General features: G+C 43.5%; 1 protein-coding gene across 1 annotated transcript in view; it reads right to left on the minus strand.

Moving 5' to 3' along the window:
* Positions 1 to 8,910: 8,910 nt before the first annotated feature.
* LOC132320989 (ATPase family AAA domain-containing protein 2-like) overlaps positions 8,911 to 26,838 on the minus strand; it is a 28,195-nt gene continuing 10,267 nt past the window's right edge. Inside the window, exons 6-15 of the mRNA XM_059834613.1 lie at positions 26,660 to 26,819; positions 25,226 to 25,316; positions 24,487 to 24,796; positions 21,437 to 21,620; positions 19,704 to 19,889; positions 18,298 to 18,430; positions 17,955 to 18,151; positions 16,516 to 16,675; positions 16,034 to 16,156; positions 8,911 to 9,017 (exon numbers count right to left, since the gene is read on the minus strand). Of these exons, the coding sequence (XP_059690596.1) occupies positions 8,911 to 9,017; positions 16,034 to 16,156; positions 16,516 to 16,675; positions 17,955 to 18,151; positions 18,298 to 18,430; positions 19,704 to 19,889; positions 21,437 to 21,620; positions 24,487 to 24,796; positions 25,226 to 25,316; positions 26,660 to 26,819 (1,651 nt within the window). The remainder of the gene's footprint in view (positions 9,018 to 16,033; positions 16,157 to 16,515; positions 16,676 to 17,954; positions 18,152 to 18,297; positions 18,431 to 19,703; positions 19,890 to 21,436; positions 21,621 to 24,486; positions 24,797 to 25,225; positions 25,317 to 26,659; positions 26,820 to 26,838) is intronic.

Here is a 26,838-nt window from a genome sequence, read left to right on the forward strand (position 1 = left end):
GGATCCAAATGTTGTGGACCACAGGCAGAAGCTGACTCATTACCAAAGATGGGTATGGTATAGAGTTAGACGTGCAATGCCAAAAGCTATCAATTGGTCGAAGTTATATGAGGTGAGACAGGATAAAAATGAATCCCCCTCGGTATTTCTAGAAAGATTAAAAGAGATGGCTAGAAAATAGACTGATAGGAAATCGGAAACACAAGCAGAGCAGCAACAGTCAGCTTCGATTTTTATGGGACAAGCAGCACCAGATATCAGGAGGAAACTTCAAAAATTAGAAGGAGAGGATTCAAGGAACCTAAGTAAGATGCTTCAAGTAGCACAGAAAGTTGAAAGTTTACAATAATCAGGAAAGAGAAGAAGAACAGAAGAAGGAGAAGAAGGAAAAAGTTAGGGAGAATCGCCTGATAGCTGGTTTAATGGGAAATTCTGGAAGGGGAATAGGGAGAGGACAAGCAAGGGGAAGAGGAGCTTTTAGGAATTTTGAAGGAAGAGAATTCAACACGCCACTAGGGATAAATCAGCGTGCGTACTGCAGGGAAGAGGGGCATTGGAAGAAGAATTGCCCTAAACTAAAGGCAAACCAGCAGGAAGCTGTGAGAATGATGATTTTGGATGAATGAAGGGAACCGGAGGGGAACCCAGCTGAGCCTCTGGTTACAATCAGGCTGGGAGATTCTAAAGTTGAGTTTTTGGTAGATACCGGGGCAACGTATTCAGTATTAAATACCTGTAAGGGAAGATTGGGAAATAAAACTGCTAATATAATTGGAGCAACCGGGAAGCAGGAAAACAGGATGTTCCTTCAACCCCTAGATCTGGAATTTGGAAACAAAATTATTACACATGAATTTTTGTATATGCCAGAATGTCCAATACCCTTGTTGGGATGGGATTTGTTATCCAAACCGAGTGCACAAATAGTTTTCGAGGAAGGGGATATTGTTTTGAAAATACCTGACTCAAAGACAGCAGAAGTATTACTGACACAAGAGAAAGTGCAGGCGCAGGGGACAGATACCACAAGAAGTGGATGAGGCTGTGATACCGACGGTCTGGAACACAGAAGTTCCTGTGGGGTGGGGTTTTTTTGGGGCGGGTGGTGGTGCACACACACATCTATGCACAGTGCCAGCAGAACACCTATTTAAAACAATTTTAAAGCCATTTTCAGCACAAAAAAAAGCATTGAAAACGTATCTGGGTGAAGGATACTTCAGAATCTATGACTGCCAATGAGAACCACAGCCGTCAGAAACTAAATAAAATAATCCAACGGTGACTGTATGAACAGGACTCGAACTGGGGCTTCCCGCTCCTGCGCACACCCCCCCGAGCGAACCGGCGGGTGACCCGAGGGAGGCGCAGGGCCGTACCTGGGCCGAGGCACTGCCGGGGAGGGGGGGTTCTTCCGCAGCAGAAACAGCCGCTCCCCGGGCCCGCGTCTGCTCCGCCCGCCCGCCCCGCTCCGTGCCGGAGAAGACCTTTCCCCGACGCCGTCCACCCGGGGAAGAAGCGGAGCCGAACCCCCGCGGGAAGGCGTTCCGGGCGAGCGCTGCCCGCAGCCCCGCAGCCCCTCAGGCCCGCTCGCCCCGGGCAGGGCGGAGGGCAGCGCGGAGCTCAGCTCCCCGCGGGGGGCGAGGGGACGCGGCCCGCCCGAGCGGCTCATGTCCCTGCCCGCGGCAGCGGCTGGACCAGGGGGTTTAGAGGTTCCCTCCGGCTCCGGGGCGCGAAGCGGACGAGGCCGCCTTCCCCGCCGCTCCGGCCCGGCCCGGACCGCCCCGGGTGAGCGCCGGCACCGGCGCTGAGCCGCGCCCGCCCCTCCCGCGCGAAGAAGGGCTCCCGCCCGCGCCCGCCGCGCAGACGCACCGCCCGCCCCCCGCCGCCATTCCGCTCCGCCCCGCCGCCCTCAGCGCGGGCCGGGGGGCTCCGGGGGGCTGCGGCGGGACCGGCGCTCCGCGGCGGGGCCCCTCCTCGGGGGCGGCTCTCCCGCTGTCCCGGCGCCAGCCCCCGCTGCCGCCTGCGTCGGGCCCGGCGGGAGTCGGGAAATGAGGAATCTGAAAAACTGGGGGTCAAGTTTAACACGGTCTGTTCTACATGTCAAAGCTTCTGCATGCCCACATGGAGAGAAAGTGTCAACTACAGACTAAAAGGGTGAGCTGGGAGGGTGTTTAAGAGTTGCAGCCAAGTTTCACCTGCATTCCACCATTCTCGTCAATGGTGCAGTTTTGTACCGGTTGATACTCTGGCTGTGTCACTGCTTAAAGCCTTTGTTCTCTCTTCGTAGGAAATATTACTTCACCTGTGGAATCACCGAAGTAAAGCGACCTTGACAGCAGTCCCAAGAATCTCTGATAAGCCCCGAACTAAGCAGTGGTGTTACCGAATCAAAAAGAATTCTTAACGAGAAATTAATAACAATTTTCTGCTGCGTTTTTTTGTGTTCTTCCTCTCTGATGGACATGACATCGTTGGTTTTGCATACTAGAACCAAACTTCACTTTTAACAAATTAAAATAGGGTTTTGGAATGTAAATACAGGTGGACTTTGATTCGTTGCATGCTGTAAGACACATGCAAATGTGAAGTTGCTAAACTGCTGTCATGGCCGTTCCTTTATATAGGCACACACCTATGAAATGCAAAGCTGGTAATTTTCACTCGACTGCAAATTGAAACAGATGGGTGCCAAATCTATGTAAGGTTCCAGTCAGCATAATCTTGATATATAAGACTTTGATCATTACGCAGGAGATTTCAAAAAGGTCCATGCTCAAAACACATAGAGAAATAAATATATATTCTATGATAGAAGTAAAATATATAGTATTATATAGAATATTATATCTACAATATATATTATCATTGTGGCACGGTGGTGTTGGGTTAATGGTTGGACGTGATGATCTTATAGGTCTTTTCCAACCTTTGTGATTCTGTGAAAAATCTGTGATGGCACTACATATACTAAGAACAATTCAAAACTTTGCATTGACTTATTTCAGCAGCACGATGCCAGCATATTGTAATTATGGCATGTTATATACAGCATGCCCTTCACATAGACTAATGGAAGGAAAAAGAATGGGTCATGTACCGATGCAAATTCCATAAGAAAACTGGCAGTCAGCAGAGATGTTTGTAATGTGGCTTTCCAAAAAGGAGGATTTCTCTGAGTGTACTGATGGTCTCCAATCCAGCTGTAGTGCCGGCAACTCTAGGTACATGGTTTGGTATATAGCCTGCTACACCCAGCCTCTTAAACAGGTATCTAAAGATGTAAGGGCTTAAAAATGCTATGAAACAGCCTGCTTTTATTTTTGTTTTCTTAAAAATATAATTTTAGTCTTTTTAAATATTAGACCCTAAGGTACAGTCAGCCCTGCTGTTTTTATTAGGTAAAACAAATCTGGACTCAAGATCGTAGGCTCTAGGGTTGCAGTCACATGAATCTCAACATATTAGGGAGAGAAGCCTTGCTAATTCCATACAGATGTGCTGTTGCATTCCTGTAAATTTTCAGGCTGAAAAGGAAATGCTAGTTACACCCCTTTCCCCTTCAGCCTACAGTAGAACATTTCACAGATTGCTTATGTGTTTTGCATTCAGAGAAAACTAGTCCTAGATCTCTTTGACCAGAGACTCTGTTTTTAACTTGTCATTGACGTTTTAAAATCAAAACCCTGTGTTTGCTAATTCAAGCATCATATCTATGAGCTATATATTTTTTAACAATATAGGAAGCCTAGCCTTTGGGTCTCAGATTTTTTTTCAACATGCACATGTGAAAATGTGAACAGCTTTATTCTCTTAGATGTTCTCCTTTGCTAAGGAAGAAAGTATATTTATATTTTTAGCTATGTGCAAATATGCAAGTATGGTTTTATATATGTAAAATGTAAATATTTTTTAGAAGGACTTGGTATCAACTTCCCAGCTAGAGCAAAGACAACAAAACAAAGAAAATGTGACGATATTTACCTTAGCCTAGAAAGTACTTTGCACACAATAAGAGCAAAGACTTGTAAGACTACCGTGACAGAGCTTGTCTGACCAGCAGCTAAAACTAAGCCACGTTCTCCACTGATTTCCGTTGGCACAGGCCTCAAAGAGACTTTTGGTAGTGGCAGATATATGTGAATGTGACAGTAGAAAACATCCAATATCCATCTTCGCAGGCTGAGAAAATTCATAGACGCAGCCAGAGATGGGAATGACTAGAATAATAGAGGAAGGGCAGAATGTGCTTGTTTGCGTGAACCTGTTATAAACTTTTCAAACTGAAAAGTCACCTCTGCGTATCACAGTCCAATTCTGAAAGGAGGCAGATTTCAACATCGTTTCTTTGTTCAAAACATTCATCCTTCCGTGCTGTGTACTGGATCTCGGCTGTGATGGCTATGCTTCAACAAGCAAATTAAAATGTTTTTCTAAGCACTGCAAATTTAATTAGCAGCTATTACAAACTAGTTCAGTCTTGCTTTTCTAACAATGTAAGAACACCCATGTGTCCAATCTTTTCCTCAGTTTTCCCCTTGGGTAATACCATCTTTTTTCTGACAATGTGGAATCACTATTTCTAATTGGAATTATACATTTAATATTTTGAATTCGTAGTTTCCTCCTTTGTAGAGAGTTTGAAGTCAGTCTACTAAATTTACTTGTAAGGAAACTCTGGCACCTAAAAACACAGTGATGGCGAGGAGGCTGTTCATCATGCACAGAAAGAAGTAAAAAAATAGGGCAGTAAGAGGTGCTCTAATGGACTCCCAATTCAGTATTTGAAAAAGTCTGGCCAGCTCTTTTGGTCATCTTTATTACACTAATCAAAATAAAACTGAAGAGGAAATTTGGTTAAAGTTCTCAATAAATGATCATTACATAAACCTAAGTATCTTTTAGGTGGGTCAGGACAAATCAAATCACAGTCTTCTCGGTTTATGAGTAACAAATAGTAATATCTGGGTAGAAAATGTCTTTGCATTAATCGAGAGAGCAGCACTGAAAATTTTGACTGTAAAGGGAAAGACAAGAGTCCGTATTGACCTCTTAAAGAAAGAGGCCTGTGCAGTAGCGGAACAAGACACAACAGGCATTAACAAAAGAGGTGGGCAGGGGCTACTTCTGATAAATCGTGCTCTTCAGAAGTCCCTCAGAAGTAAGGATGCCCATAGCTACCTGCTTCCTGCAAGACTGGGTTTCTCCACAAAAGGAAAGGGAGGAACCGACTCTCCAGTCACACCGTATCCTTTTAAAAGGTACGGTTCCCTACTACTGTTGGCTTCCCGTGAGGGCCCACATTCAGTTTAAGCATCCTTCCCTCTTCTCATTTGTAGTAACAGCCCCCAGGAACTCTCCAGACCAGAGACTGTCTTTCTTCAGTTGATTTGTACACCGGTGCTTCGATCCCGGACGTGGACTTCAGCTCTTACCGGAAGGATTGTGCTGCCGTTGCACCTGCGAACTGTAGCTTCAGACTCACGGAGTCTGCTGCCATGATCCTTTTCTGTCCAAACCAGCATAAGCAGCTTTGGTCCTCTGCGTTCAGAGACAACGTGTACTACACTCGCTGTGAGAATTACAGTAGCGGGCTGTAAGCGCTTTCCAGATCAGAGATTATTTGCATGCAGATTATTAGCATAATGTTGCTTTGATCCCTGATACGGATATGAGGACAACATTTTTCCCGTAAGAACAGCCGAGCAGTGGAGCACGTTGTCCAGCGAGGTTGTGCAGGCTCCATCCTTTGAGGCTTCAGGCCTGGATGGGGGATGCCTTGAGCAAGCAGGTCTGACCTCAGAGCTGACTGTGCTGTGAGTAGCACGTTGGACTGGAGACCTCCTGAGCTCCTGCCCAAGCTGAGCCATTCTATGATTGTACAGGCAGTACATAAAGAAATGATAGCTAGTTTGTATTAAAGCGTTATTGTTGTTGCTTTAGTAAATAACTTAAATGCTAGGTTTTGGGGTTTTTTTTCTGTGTCTTCAAGTTAATGATTTTAATAGCGCTTTTTTGATAGCATATCCTTATACCCAATGGTCTCTCTTTTATACAGTCCAGGGAGGACAGACTTCATCCCTATCTGGGTGTATTCAGAGCAATCTTTTCATCCTTTTAGTCGAAGTTCATAGAGCTAACATAGCTCTGAGTTTGTTATACACAAATGTAAAGTTAATTTGGCGATTTTTACCTTTGCTTTACCTCCTGCAGTGGAGGAGAAACTTTTTTTGGTAGTAAGACAGGGCAATCACTTTTTTTATTTACCTATCACTCACCTAACAACGACCTGCAATATTTTACAGGAAGGAAACTTCATTTACTGGGGAAGGCAAGGTCCCTTTAGGTCGGCAAGACTTTCTTAAGGACTACAGGGATGCTGCTGGTCAGCTGCTAGATGAATCCAGAGCCATATTCCAAGTGTGACAAAGAAATAACGTCTTCTGAGGAAATACAAATCTATTCGTGTTCAGACCCTGGCTTTTTATGTGATGCATCTTTCACTCTCTACCTGTTCTCCTCGCACTTTGTCTGTACTAAACTATTTTGGTGGTTGTATTCTTTTATCACATTGAGATCTAATACACTTTCCAAAAATGTATTTAATTTCAGACATTAGAACTATTCCTGAATCTGTACTCTTTTTTTTTTTTTGGTCACTTTACAATACTATCTCTTTTTAAAGAAAAAGAAATCTTCTTTTCTCCTAATTAAGCCCATCAAAAAACTGCAGCTATACCAGATTAGAATGACTAAGGCGAAGTAAAGACATTAACAAAAAAAAGTGTCCAGAGAATAAAGTAAATAGTCCAAAGGACATAAACATCAGCTCATGGACAGTTTAAATAAGTACATTATAACTTGCATTGTCACCTCAAAAAAGGGAACTTGTAGTCTGTATCCTGGAATATTTCTACCCCACATTTGTAACATTCTTCGAGTTGATTACAGGTATCATCAAACTTTTAGTCTCATTCAAGACCCTATGCCCTTTTTAAAATGAAATTAGTCAGTACTATACTGACAGGACTCCTCTCTCTCCCAGCTTTCCATTTGCTAGGCTGCTTAAATTGTAAGCTATGTCTTCAGGAACCTCAGCTGGGCCACTTGAACAGTGGTAGAATCTCCCTGTTCTCACAACAATTTTGTGTGCAGGCTCACACAGAAATTGTATATTGATATGATTACCTCCCGCCGTCTTTTTGATTTGTGCTCTCCCAAGTACAATTCTCATCCTGCTGTATGGCATAGATGCTTTGTATCTAGATGTTACGCAGCGTCTGATCACGTGAAATCCAGGCTGTTACCTGATGAGCTGTGACAGTATCAGTACCAGTCCTTAGGAGGTACCGGTCTTTGCAGGGCTTCATTAGGAAAAATAAACTTCAGAGTAACATTCAGTAAAAAAGTCCCATTAACACGGAATTTGAGATCCTTCAGTTGGCCAGCTTTAATCCATGTACTATGCTTCATGGATACTACATTTTGTTAAATCTTTTGATCTTTTTGATTACACAGTGTGACATTAGATGCCTTATAGGTGCTGAAATATGACACATGCAGTTACTTTTATCCATCAGTTCTGCAAGATACGGGGCTCGACAAAGTAACTTTTCCACATAAATACTTCAATTAGAATTAATTACATAGACTATATGTAATATATATTAACTATTAACCATGTCACTGAGAAAGTCGTCGTTATTTGAAACCTATATCATCTCTTACATTGCTTACTTTCAGTTAACTCTCAGGTTAAACCTGTAATCCACTGGATTGTGTGCTCTGATGAGCTTTTAGCAGTATTGACTTCATTTTTTTCCCACATACCTGGGCTTTCCCCACTCTTTCAGTGTAGCAGAAATTACCAGGGCTAACCACCTTGAAACTTTCAGGTACATCTTGTCTGAAACGTCTGATTTGAAAAACTACTTTAGCAGGTGATATTTAATATCTATCTCTTTAGGTTTTGTTTGGGTGAACAATACCCTGTCACTGCATATCATCTCTACTTTTTCTCCCCCTAAAGGACAGTCATGTCTATAATATTGCCAGGATTTTTCTAATTACTGATGACATGTAATTTTCCCCCTGTTATCTGTAGCTTTTGCCATTAAGTATTTCCTCTTAAACATCCAATTCATATTCCGTACTGCCCATTTCCTCTGTATTTCTATCAATCTCATCTGTGTCTTATCATATTAACAGACTAAAACAACAGCTAGATGCTGAAAGCAACACATTGCGGGGCAAGACAGGTGTTTTGAAGGGTCCTGGACCCAGGAGACTTATCCTGGCTTAGCAACAGAATTTTACATAAACCTAGACTAAAACGTAGAGAGCAGCAAAAGCAAGGCAAAAACCAACCAAACCAAACCACCAACACCCCAAAAAAGCAACCCCTCACATTTGTTTCTACTAGCTTGCCACTCTCCTCATTGAGCCCTGAGAATCCTCAGCACCCCTCAGCCCACAGGCAGCAGATTGCCAAGATTTCCAGGATCTACTTCATGCCTCCCATGTCCTTAAAGGTTTCTCGTTAGCTTTGTTCATGTGATTTCAGGGCTTGCCATTCCTTACCACAGGTGGGCTAACAATCAGGGAATCATTCTGTAATTTGCTAGGTTCTTTCTTACTATCTACAATTAGAGAAAATAATTATCAAAGGCTATCAGAATCATTCCAAAAAATCTGAATCTTACTGCTGTTGGATCTAATAAAACCTACAGAAGAAACTATGGTAGGTGACACTAAAAAAGCACATGGCTTTGCCTATGGTTTTCCCATGCGTTTGACACAGAGAAGACATACAATCTCCTAAAACTGTTAACATGTTCTTTCCGGGAAGCCCAGTGTCATTTGAGGGAGAAACTCAAAACAGCAGTGCAAAGGTCCTCCTCTTTCTTTTTATTAATGCATTTTCTTGGAGATCTCCTGGAAGGTCCTAGGCAGCTTGCTTTCAGCCTCAGTGGCAGGGTTTAACTGAGTACTCTTGAAGCAGTGGTTGATGATCTTGGCTGAAAATGGAGGGGAGGCGGGTGTGTGAGGGTGCAGGTGAGTGTCAAAATAGTGAAATCCTGCCTTTTAAAGGGTCCAATGATAAGTGCATTTTTATAAGTAGATGATTATAGTAAGGTAAGCAAATAAGATTGCCCACCTTAATCTTACGGGATTAAGATGCAAAAAGTTGCATGCCTGAGAATAGATAATCAGAATGTGACAGGAAAGTATTACTTAAATATATCTGATAGATTCGATGACTCTGTTGAATAGCTGCTGCCTTGTAAAGCTTTTCCATAAACGGACTTTAAATTGTTTCTGAGCACTACTTTCTAGTAGCAATAGGTTACTTGTAACATTAAATTAAATATACGTAAGTTGGACACTTACAAAGCACAGGCTTAAAAATGTAGAACTGTAGTTAACTATGCTTTCTCTTAGACAACTTCCGTAAGAATATGCCTGGGATAGCCTATTTCCTTTTGCTCCAGCTAGGGCATTGACTCATCACCAAATGGATGCAGAGGAAAAAAAGAAAGACTAGAAACACAGATGATGTAGATTATCCAGAACCCAGAGGAAGGAGAATGAAAAGAAATGAAGGAAGGAAAACTGAACGAAAAGAATCAATTAAATAAATTATTGAGGAAGCAGAGTAACGGAGGGGAAAAATATGAAAGAGATAATATAAAAAAGTAAAACATTCAAAAACAGTCAGTGAAAAGTTAGAACTATACATGTATATTTAAGACAGAGGAATAAAACATAATTGGCAAGAAATTTCGAGTGCCTTGCTCAAGCAATAGCTATTGAAAAAAGAACATTTTTTATGTCAACATTTTTAAGCTTATTTGTATTTGTGATGTATTACTTAATTCCCTGTCATATTTCTCCACTCCTTGTTTATTTTATGTTAGTTATATGTTCTTTCCTTTATTGGAAGTTTGCTACTTCTATGTCCTTTCTTTGAGAGTTAGAGGACACTTGTTTAACTGGACATGGGAGAAGATGGGAGAGACAGATAACTTTTGTGGTCTTGTTAAAATACTAAGTTCAAATAATGGCCCTGAACGGCAGGGTTCAAGGGGTTGTAGGGAATGGGGCTACATCTGGCTGGTGGCCAGTCACCAGTGGTGTTCCTCAGGGCTCAGTCCTAGAGCCAGTTCTGTTCCATATTCTTACCAATGGTCTGGAGGCAGGAGTTGAATGCACCATTAGCAAGTTTGCTGATGATACCAAACTGGGAGGTGCTGTTGACTCTCTCGAGCGACAAGAGGCCTTGCAGAGGGACCTGGATAGATTGGAGCATTGGGCAATCTGCACCTTGTATGGAGGAACGCCGGGCACAAGTATAGATGGGGAGCAGAGTGTCTGGAGAGCAGCCCTGCAGAAAGGGATCTGGGGGTGCTGGTTGACACGAAGCTCAGTATGAGTCAGCAGTGTGCCCTGGCCGCCAAGAGGGCAAACCGCATCTTGGGGTGCGTTAAACACAGCATAACCAGCCGGTCAAAAGAGGGGTTTATCCTGCTGTATTTAGCGTTGGTGCGGCCTCACTTTGAGTACTGTGTGCAGTTCTGGGCCCCACAGTTGAAAAAGGATGTTAAGGCCCCTGAATGCATCCAGAGGAGGGCAAGAAAGCTGGTGGAAGGGCTGGAAAGCATGTGCTATGAGGAGCGGCTGAGGACTCTGGGTTTGTCTAGTTTGGAGAAAAGGAGGCTGAGGGGCGACCTCATTGCTCTCTACAGCTTCCTGAGGAGGGGAAGTGGAGAGGGAGCGACAGGATGCGTGGGGAGGGTTCAAAGCTGCATCAGGGGAGGTTCAGACTTGATGTTAGGAAGCATTCCTTTACCAAGAGGGTGGTCAAACAATGGAACAGGCTTTCTAGGGAGGTGGTCGATGCCCCATGCCTGTCACTGTTTCAGAGGCATTTGGACAATGCCCTTAATGCTTTAACTTCTGGTCAGCCCTGGCGTGGTCAGGCAGTCTGACTAGGTGATAGTTGCAGGTCCCTTCCAGCTGGAACTATTCTGTTCTGTTCTGTTCTGTTCTGTTCTATTCTATTTTTAATCAATGTTTGTGAAAGCTGCTGAATCGAAGGAAACCAGAAAGTGGCTTCTGACACTGCAGCTTCTGGAAGCTGTTGCACCTTTGGAAACCTTTGCTGTATTTCCTACAGGCAGTGCTTTCTCTTCTGGGACTTTGGCGAGCCCCCCTTCACGGGCTTGTGACTGCCGTGCTCTGGGTTGTGGCCACTCAGGTCTTGAAGACCTCCAGGCTCAGGGATCTACCTCATCTCTGGGCATCCCACTCCAGTGCTTCATGATCCTCACAGGGATTTTGGTTTTGATCCCTTACCTCCAGCCTGAACCTCTCTAGTTTCAGGCAATGCCACCGTCCCTCACCCTCCCAGCAGGCAGTGCTGGGAAGAGCCTGTCCCCATCCCATTGATACCTTCCCCATAGGCACCAGCGTGTGCTGTGAGGTGCCCCAACACCTTCTCTGGTCCATGCTGAACCAGCCCCAGCCCCACAGACCCTCCTTGCCTCCCCTGAGCCCCTCTGCTATGTCGGCCTCCCTCCTGTCCAGGATCCCACATGGGACATAGCACCGGCATGAGGCCTGATGGGTGCTGAGCAGAGGGCATCACCCTTGTGCCTTCTGGCTAGGGGAGAAAGACAGGAGAAAAACTGTGAGAGCGAGCCAAGTGCTGCCCTTGATCCCTGTGGGAGGAAGCAGGGGAGCCCCGAGGGCTGGCCAGCATGCTGGGGTGTGGGAAGAGCCTGTGGGACTTTGTCCCGCAGCCTCCCAGGGAGGCACGGGGTGTTACCCAATGAACCCTCTTGTCGTATGTGCCTGGAGACATCTGCCATGGCCAGAGCGACCTGACAGGGCTCTGGGAAGACATGGCTGAGACCTCGGTAACTGGCATGAAACACCGATGCCGAGCACAAGACAAGAGGTGGGGGGACGGAGTGGGCACTGGTGTTGCGGTAACCCCAGATGTGTGTACTGGGGCTGCAGCGCTGCCAGGGTGAGCGCCTTGGGCGAGGATGGCCCGTTGGGACAGTGTCATCAACAAGATATGGGTTCTGATGTCACTGAATCCCCGATTCAACCGATGGGTTCTGTTGTCACCAAGGGATGGACTGAGACGTCCCCGAGAGACAGACTGTGATGTCACCTAGTGACGGACTGTGATATTCCCAAGCGATGGATTGTGACCAGGCGTCCCCCACTGCTTATATCTGGGCGCCGAGTCGCACCCAGCCAGCTCGTGCCAGCACTCCAGCTGAGCGAGTTCGCGAGGTTTGGAGTGTTAAGCGAGGCCTTTGGTGCTGGTGTCGTGCTCAGGGAGTTGTTTGTTGCAGCTCTCGTGTCCAACCCCAGAGCCGTCAAAGGATTTTCCCGGCCCTGCCAGCTTCAGGCAGCCGGGGCACCCAGGAGGCACCCTCACAGCAGCAGAGGTGAGCTGTGCGGGGACACCTCACCCTGGGGAGCTGGGAGGGTTTCCTTCTTGAGGGACCTGGGCATTTCTTCCACCCCTCGCCAGGCCACCCAATGACCGTGGCCTCTCTTCCTTTTCTAGTGTGACACCCGCTGCTGCAGCACCGGTGCGAGGGAGCCTCTTGACATCACCAGCTCCCCCCAGCCCACCACAGCACGTGGAGAGCATGGCCACGGAGCTGGAGAACTGCTGTCCAATATGCCTGGACAGCTGGGACAATGCCGCTTACGTGATGCCATGCCTCCACCAATTCTGTTACGGGTGCATCCTGCGGTGGGCTGAGAGCAAGCCCGAGTGCCCCCTCTGCAAGAGGAGGATCCTCTCCATCGTGCACTCGGTGCGGGCAGATGACAACTTTGAGGAGCATGTTGTCCCACCTGTGGCTTCATCCGTCGTCAGCCACCAGGCAGGAGGAGTTCCTGGCCATCCAGCTGCCCACAGCCCTGCAGCGACACAACCACAGCCTGTGGGGATGGTGTCCAGGGCTTCTCTGGGTGGCCTCCAGCCCAACACCTGGGCATCCCTTTTCCGGGTCCACCCAGCTCTCCTCCAGCCCCTTCTGACCTGGGTGCGTCAGGAGCTGGGACGGATCTTTGGGAACCGGCGTTCGCTGGCGGCCATCGTGGAGGACCTCGTCATGCCCCTCCTGGTCCTCTTTGGGCTGGATGAAGACCTACTGGTCCAGCTGCTGGGGGCCTCCCTCCAAAGCCGTGCGGCAACATTTGTGCACCAACTTATTAATGTTGCTGTGCGATGGTGCAGTGGGGAAGCCCACCGTCTGCTGGGTCTGGAGGATGGCCATGCTGCCGGGGAGCGGGAGGGCAGCCCCGTGGCTGCCCCCAGCCCCGCTGCCTCCCGAGGAGGGTCTCCCACACCTGTCCCGGCCCCCTCCAGCAGCTCCGAGGGAACCAACGTGGACGACCTCCCCAGCACCTCAGCAGCTGCCCTTCGTGGGGGTCCTGGCAGCCCTCCCTCTGCCCCCGTTCCTATTCCTGGGGAGCAAGAAGAGCCCCCGGAGGATCCCGAGGAGGCCATTGCACATCCATCTACTCCCAGCCGGGGCAGGGACCACTCCCCTGGGGGGCCACGGCGACCCCCGAAGAGGAGGGCCGGCAGCCCCGAGGCTTCCTCTCTAGCCAAGAAGAGGCCACCCCGCCGGCAGCACTAGAAGAATGCCCCAGGCACTGCCGAAACCGGGGTGGGCCAGCAGCTGGGGCATGTGCCGGCCCTCAAGGGCTGCCAGCCCTCTAAGTCTAATTATCAGGCAGTAAAAGAAAATAAAGGCTTGAAAACTGCCAAAAAAGTCTTGGTGTTTCTCACAGTGCAGGTGGCGTTGCTATCCCCACCCGTGCTGCTTTCTCCCCCTTTTCCTGGGGCTATGCCCACCATTTCCTGGGTGGTCAAACACTGGAACAGTCCTTCTTAGAGCAGTAGTCGATGCCCCCTGCCTGTCAGTGCCCCAAAAAAAGGCATTTGGACAGTGCCCTCCACATGCTTTAACTTTGGGTCAGCCCTCGACTGGTCGGGCAGTTGGACTAGATGATCATTGTAGGTCCCTTCCGACTGGAAATATTTCCTCTCCCCTCCCCTCCCCTCCCCTTCCCTTCTCCCCCCCCCTCCCCCCTAATAAATAGTATAATCCTCCTCAGGAAGAAAAAGGAGCTAAAGGACCTGTTTGACCTTTCACTTACCGTTTGAATCTCCGTCTTCAGAACTTGCTGCTATTTGGCAATCTGGCATTTCACTGTCCTCTCTTAGGTCTGAATGTTCAGAAAGCATGACACTCTTCTTTTCAGAAGCAGATTTAGCCACAAGGAGAACCCTCTCTCTTTCGTTTTCTGACCCAGATTTATTTTCATGCCCATTTTTCTGTCGTTCTTGAAGTACGCTTCCATTTTCTTCCATAGAAGAATCCTGTGTGGACTCAACTTCCGTGCAATCCATGTTAGAAACATGTTCTTCTGGAGACTCTTCCGCACTCTCTACTTCATTTTGGTCTTCTGGAACTTTATTCTCTTTATTGAACTAAAATTTCCTCCTCTTTGCTGCGATACTTGAAGACGCTTTGTTCTTTCTGCGTTTCCTTTTTGACATCTCTACAAAGAGATATCAGAAGAAGTAAGCCAAAACATTACCAAAACAGTTCTTCCTTCAAAATCCAGCATCCTCATCTTACTTGACTTACAAGGAAAATTATCAAAGGCGCTCAGGTAACATTGTCTGTCTCCCTACATATGTCTAGAGAAAGAGTTGCAAGTTAATGAGGTCAATTTGCTATTAGATTTTAAAAAGCCAGCTACAGAATTTCACTCACAAAACCATCAGCTTCAAGATTTTATGAGCAGAAAATTCTTACTTTAGATAGGAAGTATGACCAGAAAGCAAAGTTATTAGGTGAAGTTGCTTACTGTCTTACTACGTGAACTAATATAGATGAACAGAAAAGCATTTGGAGACGAGCCCTTCTTCAAATCGGTTATAAAGCTGTAAACTTCAGAAGCTAAACACATGTTGGGCAGAGTTAAAGAGACAATTTTAAGGGAATATTTGCTGGAGAAAAATTTGCCTGTGAAGACTTACACCTCACACGCTTTCTGTTAACCTTGTTTAAAACAAACTTAGCATTTTTGCCTTCCAGAAAAACCCGCCGTTCTTTGTATCGACGGAGTACTGCACAAAGCGTATGGGTGAAGTCAATGGCAAAATTCCTAGTCCTGTTATGGAGACCAGGAAAGTTCACACCATGTCATGCGTTTTAGCCGAAAGAGACCCAAGTCCCTTTGTTCTTTCATGTCCTTTTCACAGGAAAAGTGAGGAAATAATTGTCTTTCCTTTACATATCTATTATTATTGCTCCCCTATTTTTCTGCCCTTTCCCCCTTCAGTTGGAAATCACACTAAGAGGTGGCATAGATTTTAGCATTTGAGGGCAGGGAAGGGAAAAATACTGTTTCTCATAACTAAAAGCTAGTTGAGTATTCAGAAACTGCCATGTACAACATTTTTGACTTCAAGAGAGAGCAATTTAGGAGCCGTTAAACATCAGTTGGGTCATCAAGTCCAGTGTCTTACAATGTAAACCATCCAATGTACTTGAACTTCATAACTCTATCGAATGAAAGACCTCTGGATTTATCTCACGTTTTGAAGCAAATTAAAAACACTGAACGCCTCTGGCACGAAGAACCAGGCATCACAGAAACCTGTTATGTCACAAAACCAGAGAAGGTATCAGTGACTTTAGCACCTTCTCCAAGAAAGTCTGAATAAAATGCAACTTGCCTTCAGAGCACGGTGTACTGGAATCTACAGGCGCTGCTGGCATCTTCATCTTTTCGTTACACTTTGGGTCTGTTTTCTCACAGCCAGGAACATAGTTCTGCTTTGGCATTACACGGTAGTAAGGCGGAGCATACTTTGAAGAGCTACAACCTTGCAATAAAGAACAGATAGCAAAGAATTGTGTCTTGCATTGTTGGTTACAAATACCCAGACAAGTCTTAAAATCATTAGCGTCAAAAACCGTACCTCTTTTCTTGCGAGATTCTTGAATTTCTTCACAGCGCTGTTCAAAATCTTCATCCATTTCCTCTCTTACGATGGCATATGCAGTATCTCTCAAAGCACAAGCTCTGTGCCTAATGAGACGATCTGAAATTTTACAGTCAGAACTGAGTCTTTTCTACCAGCCGATGAAATCCTTTCTTTTGATTACTTATCGAAAGATTTTGCGCTTTTCATAGATAGGTTCTGAAGGGTTATCTCAGTGAATATTTTCAGCATAACAACATAAAAGTTAATCATTAAAGCAAAAGCACTAGTTACTGATCAACACTTCTATCACAATTTCTTGTCCAAGTAGTTTAATGCTCCAACATTTACAACCTGGCAAGAAATGCTCTCTGTGGATGTTTAAAATGATCTAATCCCAAGTCTACTGTCCACAGACGACGTTTATCAATTTATACATTTTTAATTTTTCCAAATTAGGGATCAAAACACATTCTTACCTCCAGGGTCTTTATCTGGGTTGTACTGTAAAGCATTGCTGCAGATTAGATCGATGTCTTTTAGAAAATCTCCTGCAGTTAGGTACTGGTGCAAGTCAATCTTCGAGAGAACTACCGAAAGGTCCATGGGCTGTTTAATGACTGCGTCATAATCAGGTACCTACAAATGAAATATGCGTGTTCAGAGATTTAACACAGTATCTACCAACATTAATTATTTTAATAACGTAAAATAAAGGACTTCTTCAAAACCCCAAATATTTATGACACATCCAAAGATATGGAAATTAACCAGTTAGTTGCTTGAAAATAGAAGGGCTATTTCAACTGGCTTTGAAGAGACAGACCAGAAGAGGGAAAAACAAGAAGCAGGGAGGTCAGAAGCACGTGTGGGGCAGAGAAGGGAGCAGACACCCAGAGTGGGATTCATTTCACTTTGCTTCAGCAAATCACAGCAAAGAAAGCTTTCTCAGTAGAGTCACCCGAGATTCTCTTTGTTGTTGGCGGGAAGAAAAAGGTGCAGGAATGCACCTTTGAAGTATCTGTCCTAGGCATCTACTTTTGCATGAGATAACTGGACCGAGAGGTGCCGATTTCTTTACTCAGACCACAAAAGGAGCCTAATGACTAGTAGAGATGAGGACATCTAGGTTTGTTTAGGTTATTTACATCTCAGAAACTAGAAGTAAAGGGAAAGACAAGTCAGTGGATGTTTAGGGGAACAGGACTTTGCTGAAATGCAAAGCTCTATTAAAACGACAGCTGACTTCGAAGTATATGCCCCTGGCTTAGACTTATTCAATACATTGCATGAGAAAAAAAAAAGACAGAAGTGTATGGGAGGAAGAAGAAACCACACAGCCCTTATGGTTGATCTTATACGGAGGAGCCCCAGACGAAACAGAGAATAGAATCTTGGAATTTCTTTTAAAAACTGCTGTTCTTACTCCTGTTCTCACAGAAACTACTGACAGTCAATTAGAGAGCTTTAGGCTTTATTAAAACAGTCCTATAGATACTGTTTATAATTATAAAGAAAGAGATCTCTCTGCTTTTCAGTGCTGTAACATGCCTACATGTCAAAGCCTTTTCATGAGTGAACTGTGTTGGCAGTTGGTCTAACTGGCAGTTGGTCTAACTGGCAGTCGCTCTAGATGATCGTTATAGGTCCCTTCCAACTGAAATATTCTAAAGTTCTGAAGGCATTGCAGAAGGAACCCGGGGCTTTCAGTGAAACTCAAATAACAGACATTTGAGGGCCTCAAGGAGTCAGCAAAAGTAAAAGCAAACTTCCTGCTTCTTGAAAAATCAGAATAGTACGGTCCTAAAAACAAAGACAAACCTTCCTATAAAGAGCACACGAACTCTGAGAAATATAAACACGCAGAAATTATGAATACACGCAGATAAAATGGTATTACAGATCAACACTAATTTACCTCCTCTGGGTCGACAGGCTTTGTAAATGCTCTGAAACGTCTGTCACCGGCAAGTCTACGAGTCACATCCCTTAAGAAAATCCTCAGTTCACGCAGTATATCCTCCTCCTGCTCCTCCAGCTGTCTTATTTCTTCCTCTGTCAGCTGTGGAGGCTTAGGTGGTGGTGCTACAGGCAGTACTTCCAATGTCTGCCAAGCTTAAAAGAATCAGAAACTTTTAGTCAATTTACGGTACTCAAATACAAGCCTATGAAAAATTATTGATAGAAAATTACCACCAAAGCAAATGCTGTAGAGCTGTTAACTTACAGTTAGCAAAGTTTTCTATGTAGAATATCCTCACCTGTCTTAGTTTTTGATGCAGGAGGTTTAGCAGTTTGATTTACAATTAAGTCCTCAAAAAATGTTCTTCTTTCTTCCTCATTAGGCAACTGGATTTTGAACACTTCATCATCATTAATAAACAATTCCTTTATCTAAAGCACGAGGAGAAAAGATATTTCAGATGTAAGGTCACACAAATTCATGTTCTGTTCCAAAAAGATGAGTGCCTTTCCAAATTAAACTGAATAATCACCTTGATAAGACAAACTGTGAAAAGGTATCTTCTTGGCTTTAAAAGGCTGGATTTTCATAGGTTAGCATGGCAAATTAAAGTATCTTCTGTAAGGAACACCTCTAGAGTTAAAGCTCAGTGAAGGGACCCTATGATACACTGATAAAGTGCTGACATTCAGCACCTCCTAGACTGCTTATTTTGTATTTACCTGCCTTGCTGTCCTTTAGTTTGAATCTTTATGGCAGCTATAGAAGGAACAGGCAGGATTCAGGAGACAAGTGTGGGCTTTTTTGGTAAGGTGCTGTGGGTTTTTTTTAAATTAATTTAAATGAGGTGTCTAAAGCTGCACACTTCCAAGTTTTACTCCATTTTTCAATCTCTACTACCAGAAAGTATGGAAGGAATTTCAATACTTATTTTAGAAAGAATTTATTAACCGTAGAAGAATTTCTGTAGAAAGTTAAGCCCTTTCAAAGCATTTGATGATAAACACATCTAGGCAACCCCCTCTCTCCCCCCCAGTAAATGAGACAAAATAATCAGAGCAGCATATTCACATTTTGAACACCTTCCTTTAATGCACACTCTCAGATACCTAGAAAGCTAAGCACATACTCTTACTGAATTTTGTTAAGAAATACAACTAAAAATAGATTTCCAAGTTACTTAAACAGAAGTTGGAACTTAGCTTTCTGATTTGTAAAGCTTTCACCGATATGAAGAAAGAAATGGAAATTTTTAATAAAGAATTTAAATTTGAAATTACATTCCATCATTAAGAGTGTGACCATCGTACTTTCTCTGTAAAACTATCTTTCACTTTTCAGCAAAAGTATCTTTTTCCCATGTACATTTCAAGCACCGTATATTCTTGACTAAGTACGTACCTAACAATCTTGAAGTCACTGGAATTATTGTCTGAAGTAAATGTTTATGTCTGTCTAATGAGCATGAGTGTGTGAGAAGGGGGAAAAAGTTGGGTCAAAGTCAATCTCTTTACTCAGAAAACACTTTAGGCAAATGCTTTCAAGCATTGTTTTGTCTAAGCAAATTTTAAGAGACCTGGTTAGGGTGCCTGAGTAATAACAGTATGAATTTGCTTAAGAGTGCACAGTACTCCAACGTTTAAAGGATTTATAAATTAACAAAAAACTGACTAAAAAAAGTAAGAAAAGTATCAACAGAAATACCTCTTCTGGGAGATCTGCATGACACACATCAGATGTTGCAAGCAGCAAAACTGGAGCAAATGCTGGAATGTTCTGCAGTAGTGTTGTAAAAGTAGCTCTCAATGTAGCTCCAGCAGCCTCCCACCACAAATGGATATGTGGAATATAAATGATACTTGGTGCTGTTCTTTGTGCTTCTCGCATCAACTGGTAAAATGAAAGCTTGGATAAGAAAACTAAACCATGTAGAACAGGCTAATAAATAACTACGTGTCAGTCAAACTGTCTTATGAAATAGGAGCACATGCAGCCAAAACATCAAAACAATCCAACAAAAAACAACTCCTTAACAATAAGGTAAAATTTTCACTTTACTCAAATATGGACATTGCTACACAGCCAGAAACTGACCTGAATCTCTGCCTGATTTCAAAACTACTTAGGTGTAAGGTAATGCCTAAAGAGCCTTACAACTCAGCTGCTGTGGTGGTGTGCCTGAAAAAACAAGACTAACCCTTGAGCAAGATGTATTAGCCTGGGTAAATCACTACACGACTCTGACTGCACCATTTTCAATTCAGGGTGCGCACATATCCAAGTCACTCTGAAGCACAGTTTGAACAAGCAAAGACCTATGTGAAAAGATGAGGGCTGACACTGTGAAAGAAGCCTGGTTACAATTCATAACTTCACGTACATTTTATAAGAGGTGACCAGTCTGAATAGCTGCCTGAATAGCTAAATCACTCACAGCCTCTCATTATCAATCAGACCAGATTACGTGCTTCGGAAGACCACAAGCCATTGCCTACAGATGGTACCTCGATCACAGAAGAGGACATGCATCTACCACATGAGGGAAGCGGCAACAGTCCTTTCACATGACAAATTTCTCCGTGCACCCTTTCAGATTATCAATATTCAGGGAGTTCCTGTCACAAGACGGGAAGTGCACGTGGTATATCCGGGCAGTGACTAGACATGCTAGTTATATGACCGCAGGTGCAACCATCACATAACACAAAAGGAATTGTTCCTCTTATGTGACAAATGAGTCTCCAGTCATGTAACATGTCCATCCTTACTTGTAGAGCTCTCAAATGCTGCCACTAAAGGTGAAAATATTTTAATACAGTGATGTCAAACAATGAAAGGGATTTCCTGCCTAAAAGTAAAAAGGAAAACAGCACTAAATCTGCTTATATTTAATTTATAGTATAAGAAAAACAAACGTAAGTGTTCCATGAATTTTAACGCTTTTACTGCATATACTGCAGCAGTACAAGCTGTATAGGTATATATAAGAAAAGAAACACTTCTTTTCCCCAAAAGCTTGATTGCCTTACAAATATAATGAAAATGAAGGTTACAAAAAGTGCATGACAGGCAGTCAGGCTGATGCAGAGCCATCTACTGGGAACACAGATTCTTAAGCAGCAATGAAAACAACTTTCTGGATCCCACCGAGATGGGGAGGACTTCTTGCTATAAAGAGGGGTTTATTAGCAGCACCTCCCAGCTTCCCGAGCTGCTAGCAGCATCCTCACTTTCCATTCCTTTGGAATGAAAGATACGGCCACATGTAACATCCTCATTTGGTATCATTTGATCTAGCAGAAAAGTGGCTTTTCAGACAGAAGTAAACCTAACAGCACATTCAAACCAGGCCACCTCCATTAACAATGAATTTTGCTTACTTTACTAGTTTATATACAGTTCATGAATCCTATGAGATTAAAGAGAAAAAAAGGTACCTGTGCACATGTTTCTTCCGATGATGTGATGCTAACAAACAGAACAGATAGGTCTAGTGTATAGACTGGAAACTTTTCCAGGGCATGTATTACTGCAGGTGCCAAATGAGAAGCTTGCCCGTATCCTGGCTCTCCAACTAGTAAGAACCGTGGCCTGCAAGATGTTGGCTGGTAATAAGCATTTCTAGAACAGGAAGAAGAAAACAAGTTTAAAAATGAGGTGATGAATAGGCACACAGAGGATAAGGTTTTTTCCTATACACCTTTCTTTCTTTTTTTTTTTCCCTTTCGGTAAATACTCTCCATGTTCCAGCAAATAATAAGCTGGTCTGTGATCAGGAACACTGTCAAAGCCCATTTTCTTTTTAAAAAACTTGTACCATACCTCCCTTAAGAAATCCTGCCAATCCCCAGCATGTCTGCTGTTCCTTTGGCTGGGTTAAGTAACGGCTCTTAAATCATACAGGGGGGCTGTCCAGCCAAATACACGTGTGACAACTTATCAGTAACCCGATATGGGGGAGAATAACAACTCTATCTCTCAGCACACGCCTATCTGGATCTCCTCACTGCCCGTAGACACTGATTTTCAGTAGGTCTTGAGTTTAAGTAGCTGTGAGATCTCTACATCTGTCTAGTTTAGCTGAAATTTGGCCATAGTTACTGGAGATAGTGGGAAGGAAGGAGTAGAACAACATTTCTAGAAAAAAATTAACGTGGGCACTGAAACACATTAGCTGTATCTGAAGAAGTACACAAATGGACTGGTTAAATTACAGCAGTACACTCAATATGTATTAAGATGTATATTTATTTTATTCAGTCATTCTAATGTTTCATCTTTGAATTGTCTATTAATTTCCTAGTAATACTGCTTTACTAGGATGAAACACATTTGTGAAGAGCATTCGGTTTTTTCCACCACAATACTATTGTACCTTTGCTGGCTGAAGTCAAAGATCTAGAGACCTAACCAAGCTCAGCAGGTCAGAAGATTTTCTGGACAGCGCAGCAATAGAAAGTGAGAAAAATAACTGACCCACCAGTGACGACAATAATCTGTTTTTTCAACTGTCAGCTTATATGACTTCCACATTAAAATGTTAAAAAGTTAACATAAACTTAGTCAGTTAAAGGTACAAAATGCAGACATTGTTTAAGTTTTTCTCACAGTGTTTTAACAAACCATTTCTCAGTTCTGTTTCTGCTACATAATTCGCTGCTGGTTTAACAATCTTGGAAATTAGAAGGGCAAAAGATGTCTACACGGATCTGTAGGGTTTTTTTAGCTAAAAGGACAGGCAGCACGTTTCTTTGGTCTTGAGTCTTTCAAGGAATGCCATGGATTAAATCAACACATTCTAATAGTCTGTGGACCACTTTGACTTAGGAAAAGAGGGCTGGGCCATTCAGTTTGATGGGTTATGGCAGTGTACTCCATTAGAACCTCAGTACCCAGCTGGATCTTCACGCTTACTTCTTGCAAATATTGATCACCCCCCCACACCCCTCCCCTCTACTTCTTCATCTACCACCCCTCACACCAAAACTGTTTACAGACACGGCCATCTTAATAATGCAAACATAAAGGGACAAATATGTACCTGCTAAAATTGAGGAATTTTTCCTTTTGTCTACCAGGCATTTTAGGAGTTGGCTTATCTTCAAAGATTGATGGTGATTCCTCATCACTGTCAATCGCATAATTTCTTAAAATATGATTTAAACTGTCTGAAAGACAAGAGAGGTTTGTTAACTTTCCTGAATAGTCCATATCTTCCTCTCACATTAATACAGCTTCTAAATCAGTGCTGGAGACCCCTTATATTGTATTTCTTCATTTGAGGGCACATGCAGAATGTTATTTTCTGAAGAGTTTATCCTACCACAGATCTAAGGAGATTGCACAAGTCTCTACAAAGCTGTCCTACATCGCATGATTTGCATAAGGTATTCTCTCTCTGTTGGTGAAAACAACAGGAGGTTTCTTCCTTAGAATAAAGATGATTAGGAACTTCTATAGTTCCTAGACACCTGAAGAACCCAACAAGGCCACTTCCTTCTGGAGCAGGTTCCCCCACTGGATGTGGGGAAATTAAGTGAACGTGGTGGCCACAGCCTTCCCTTTGTCTAGGACTAGTGAGTCAGAATATACAGACCAACACATCTTCTAAAAAAGGCTCCTCAAAGATCCCCGAAGGAAGAGATCATGAAGGGCCGACAACGGAGACGGGATGCAATTACCAATCCCTTAGCCTCTCTGCTTTTATATTGTTGGTGGGTTTCTGCCTCTTTTACCAATGCAAACAATCTACCAGCTCTACTGGGAGTAATACTGATAGGATATTCTCCAGGGATTAGGATAGTAACTAACTATTCATGGATCTCCGTTAATCAGGAGTGCAGCGAGTTTATCAATTTATTTGCTGTCACCAACCGACAGACAACTTGGTCAGGGTTGATGCAGTCAGGAGTGTGAGCTCACATACGCTATGCAAGCCAAGCCCCAGAGTATACGTTACTGAAACATTCTGATCTCATGTGCAGGCGTACAGTGTGATCCACAAACATTCAAATTAAGAGACTATGGTTAAAAATCACGATAGCTGTAACACTATTTAGCTTAAACCACTTATACTTGTATTGTGGTTCCGACATTCTTCACAGGAATTAGAAGCATTCATGTAAAAATGCCCTCTCCCCCCATTTAAACATTTATTTTGAAAGAGGTGCCTCACACATTAAAACTTAAATCCATCTCTACGAATGATAAACACGATATTAGCTACTGTGAGAAACAGGGTGCTCTAGGAGAGAATGCATAGTTCTCTCCTATGTATTGCGAGTCATTCACAGCTCCCATCCAGCACTTCAGTTTAGAATCCAGAATAAAAACTATGCACGATATTCCTGAAATAAAGGCGTGCATGTGCATATTATAAAATCCTACTGTCATTATGGCTGAGAGGTTTCTGTATGTTGATTGCACAAATCGGAAGTTTTTGCTTTGGCAGAAGTTTAAAGAAGCGGCTACTGTTGTTATACCTTGCTGTTGGTCCTTCTTTAGAGCAAGCTCTGCGTGGGGAAATACTCTCTGCAAGGCTTGTAAAATTCTTGCTAGTGTGTTTTCAAGCAGTGGTTTTGAAATAGGTGATAGTGCTCGCCCAGGTGAAGCCACAGCCCTCCGTGAAGCTGGAACAGTCTTCTGCATAGCCATGACAAAATCCTTCGCTGTTATTTTAATAGAAGCAATATCTAACTGCAGTTTCTCACTGCTTTTGTATATTTGAGGATAGCGGCGGCGCAGAGCACAGAGGGCAGCTTCAGCACATAAGCATTTAATATCAGCACCACAGTATCCTAATAAACAAAACAAGAATGAAATGTTGTGTCAGTCTCAGGCAACACAGAAGTCAAGGCCAAGGTTTCCAAAGTGCAACACTGAAAGACTTTGTATGCAGCTAAAAATTAACAGGCTAAGAGATAATCCAAAGCGTTACCGAACTGCAGAGAAGTTTTGTTACGTGGCTCACAGCCTGATACCCTGCGCTTATGAAGTGGCCTCCTAATCAGAACTTTAGTCCTGAGGAAGATGCCCCAAAGCTCTTTAATGTTCTGAGAGACAAGAAGAAAATGACAAGAAAAGAAGCATCTAACTTTGTTTGCTCCCAAGGCGTGTCAGCTGCCTCACTCTGCAGCAAGGCACAAGAGCTCGGGTGCTGCCGGGTACAAGCTCAGATTCCTTAGGACTCAGTCACATGCAGGGACTGACTTTGTTTTCAAACTTACCAACACATTTTTCAGCTAGCTCTTCAAGAAACATGTCCAGTGGCTTAGGGGTCCAGTCTCGTGTGTGAATCTTGAAAATATCTTTTCTAGCCTGGAAACAAAATGGTTGCATTTTGGTTTGTCCTAAGTTTTCTCTTAAAAATAAAAAACAAAACACAAAACCACCTCACATTAATAAAAATACTTTTTCTCTCCTATTCAGCAAAATCTCATGCTGACAGGCTCATTAGTTCATCAAATTTGGTTTTCTGCCAGTTCATTCAAGGAAGACAGTCCTAGCACTACCTTTCAAATTGCTACAGTTACTACAAAGAACAATAATTATGACTCAAACTCCTGTCATTGATCCAGAAAATGTCAAATGTTGCCTGTCTTCGTGTCTGATCTTAGCAAGACTTTCATTTAAGTATTTCCTGGTACACAGATCAATTATGGCAGATTTCTAGAATTCTTCCACAGTAGGGAACCGTGTATTATATCCATTTCATGGCACCTCCTCTCCTGTTCCTGAAAGCAGATAGAAACTGGAAGCAAATGTGTGTGTTAACTACACTGCTCAGTGCACTTTTATTAGCCTTCACTCCAATAAGCATTTTATCCTTTTTCCAAAAAGTGCTGCTAAAAGAAAAAGCAATATCAGCGGTAGCCAGAGAAAAACCACAAAAACAGGGTTCCAGTTTTGCACACTATCGTCCCCCCAATATGTTTTTGTTGCTATATACCTATTTTGTCATTGCTTAGCTATTGCCATTGAACTAGAAGCTTCCCAAGCCCTGCACCTGTGCAGTGTACTTCACATCTTTGTCCAAGTCGCTGTTAACGAGTACCAGTAAGAATGTCAGATCCCCAAATACTTATAGGTAACGCCCAGGATACCCAGCCTGGGAACAGTCCAACACAGGTACCTCCACTATCCATTCATAAACCAAGAACTGAGAGCAAGAGTGCTTCAGGGTGAAAGTGCCTAATTGGATCAAATAAGTAAGCAAACATGAACCACTTTGGGAATGAAAAATCTTAAGTTGCTCCAGCACCAGCCTTGGTAAAAGTTGTTGTTAGCAAAAAGGAATTCTTGCGTGCACACCATTTCTGTCATTTTCCAGATGAGATAGCAGTAATTTATAGCTAATTCAGACATTGATCCTTACTTAAACATTTCAGTGACTAGCAGCATCCCCTTTTCTTGGCTGGTCACAGTGAAACCAAAATTAATTCTAGAACTACCTACTTGTTGAAATCATCTTAGTCATATATATTCAGTACCAGGTCTGCCCTCCACAGCACAACGCAGCTCTCTCCAGACATCCCTCTTTTGTCCAAGTTGTACAACACTGATTTCGACTTTAACTGCTCCGTGATACTGCACTGTTATGTGATTTTGTTACAAAGAGGGACTTTGCCACATTAGCATTAGGGTTGAGTTTAAGTTCTGACCTCTTTATTTGGCAGGCTGAAGAGGAACTCTCGATCAAACCGTCCGGGTCTTCGTAAAGCAGGATCTATAGAATCCAGCCTGTTGGTGGCTCCAATTACCACAATCTCTCCTCTGCTGTCTAACCCATCCATAAGTGCCAGAAGTGTTGATACAATAGAGCTAACAGAAAAATGTAATT

Source organism: Gavia stellata, unplaced genomic scaffold (genome assembly GCF_030936135.1).
Source record: "Gavia stellata isolate bGavSte3 unplaced genomic scaffold, bGavSte3.hap2 HAP2_SCAFFOLD_50, whole genome shotgun sequence".
NCBI classification, from domain to species: domain Eukaryota; kingdom Metazoa; phylum Chordata; class Aves; order Gaviiformes; family Gaviidae; genus Gavia; species Gavia stellata.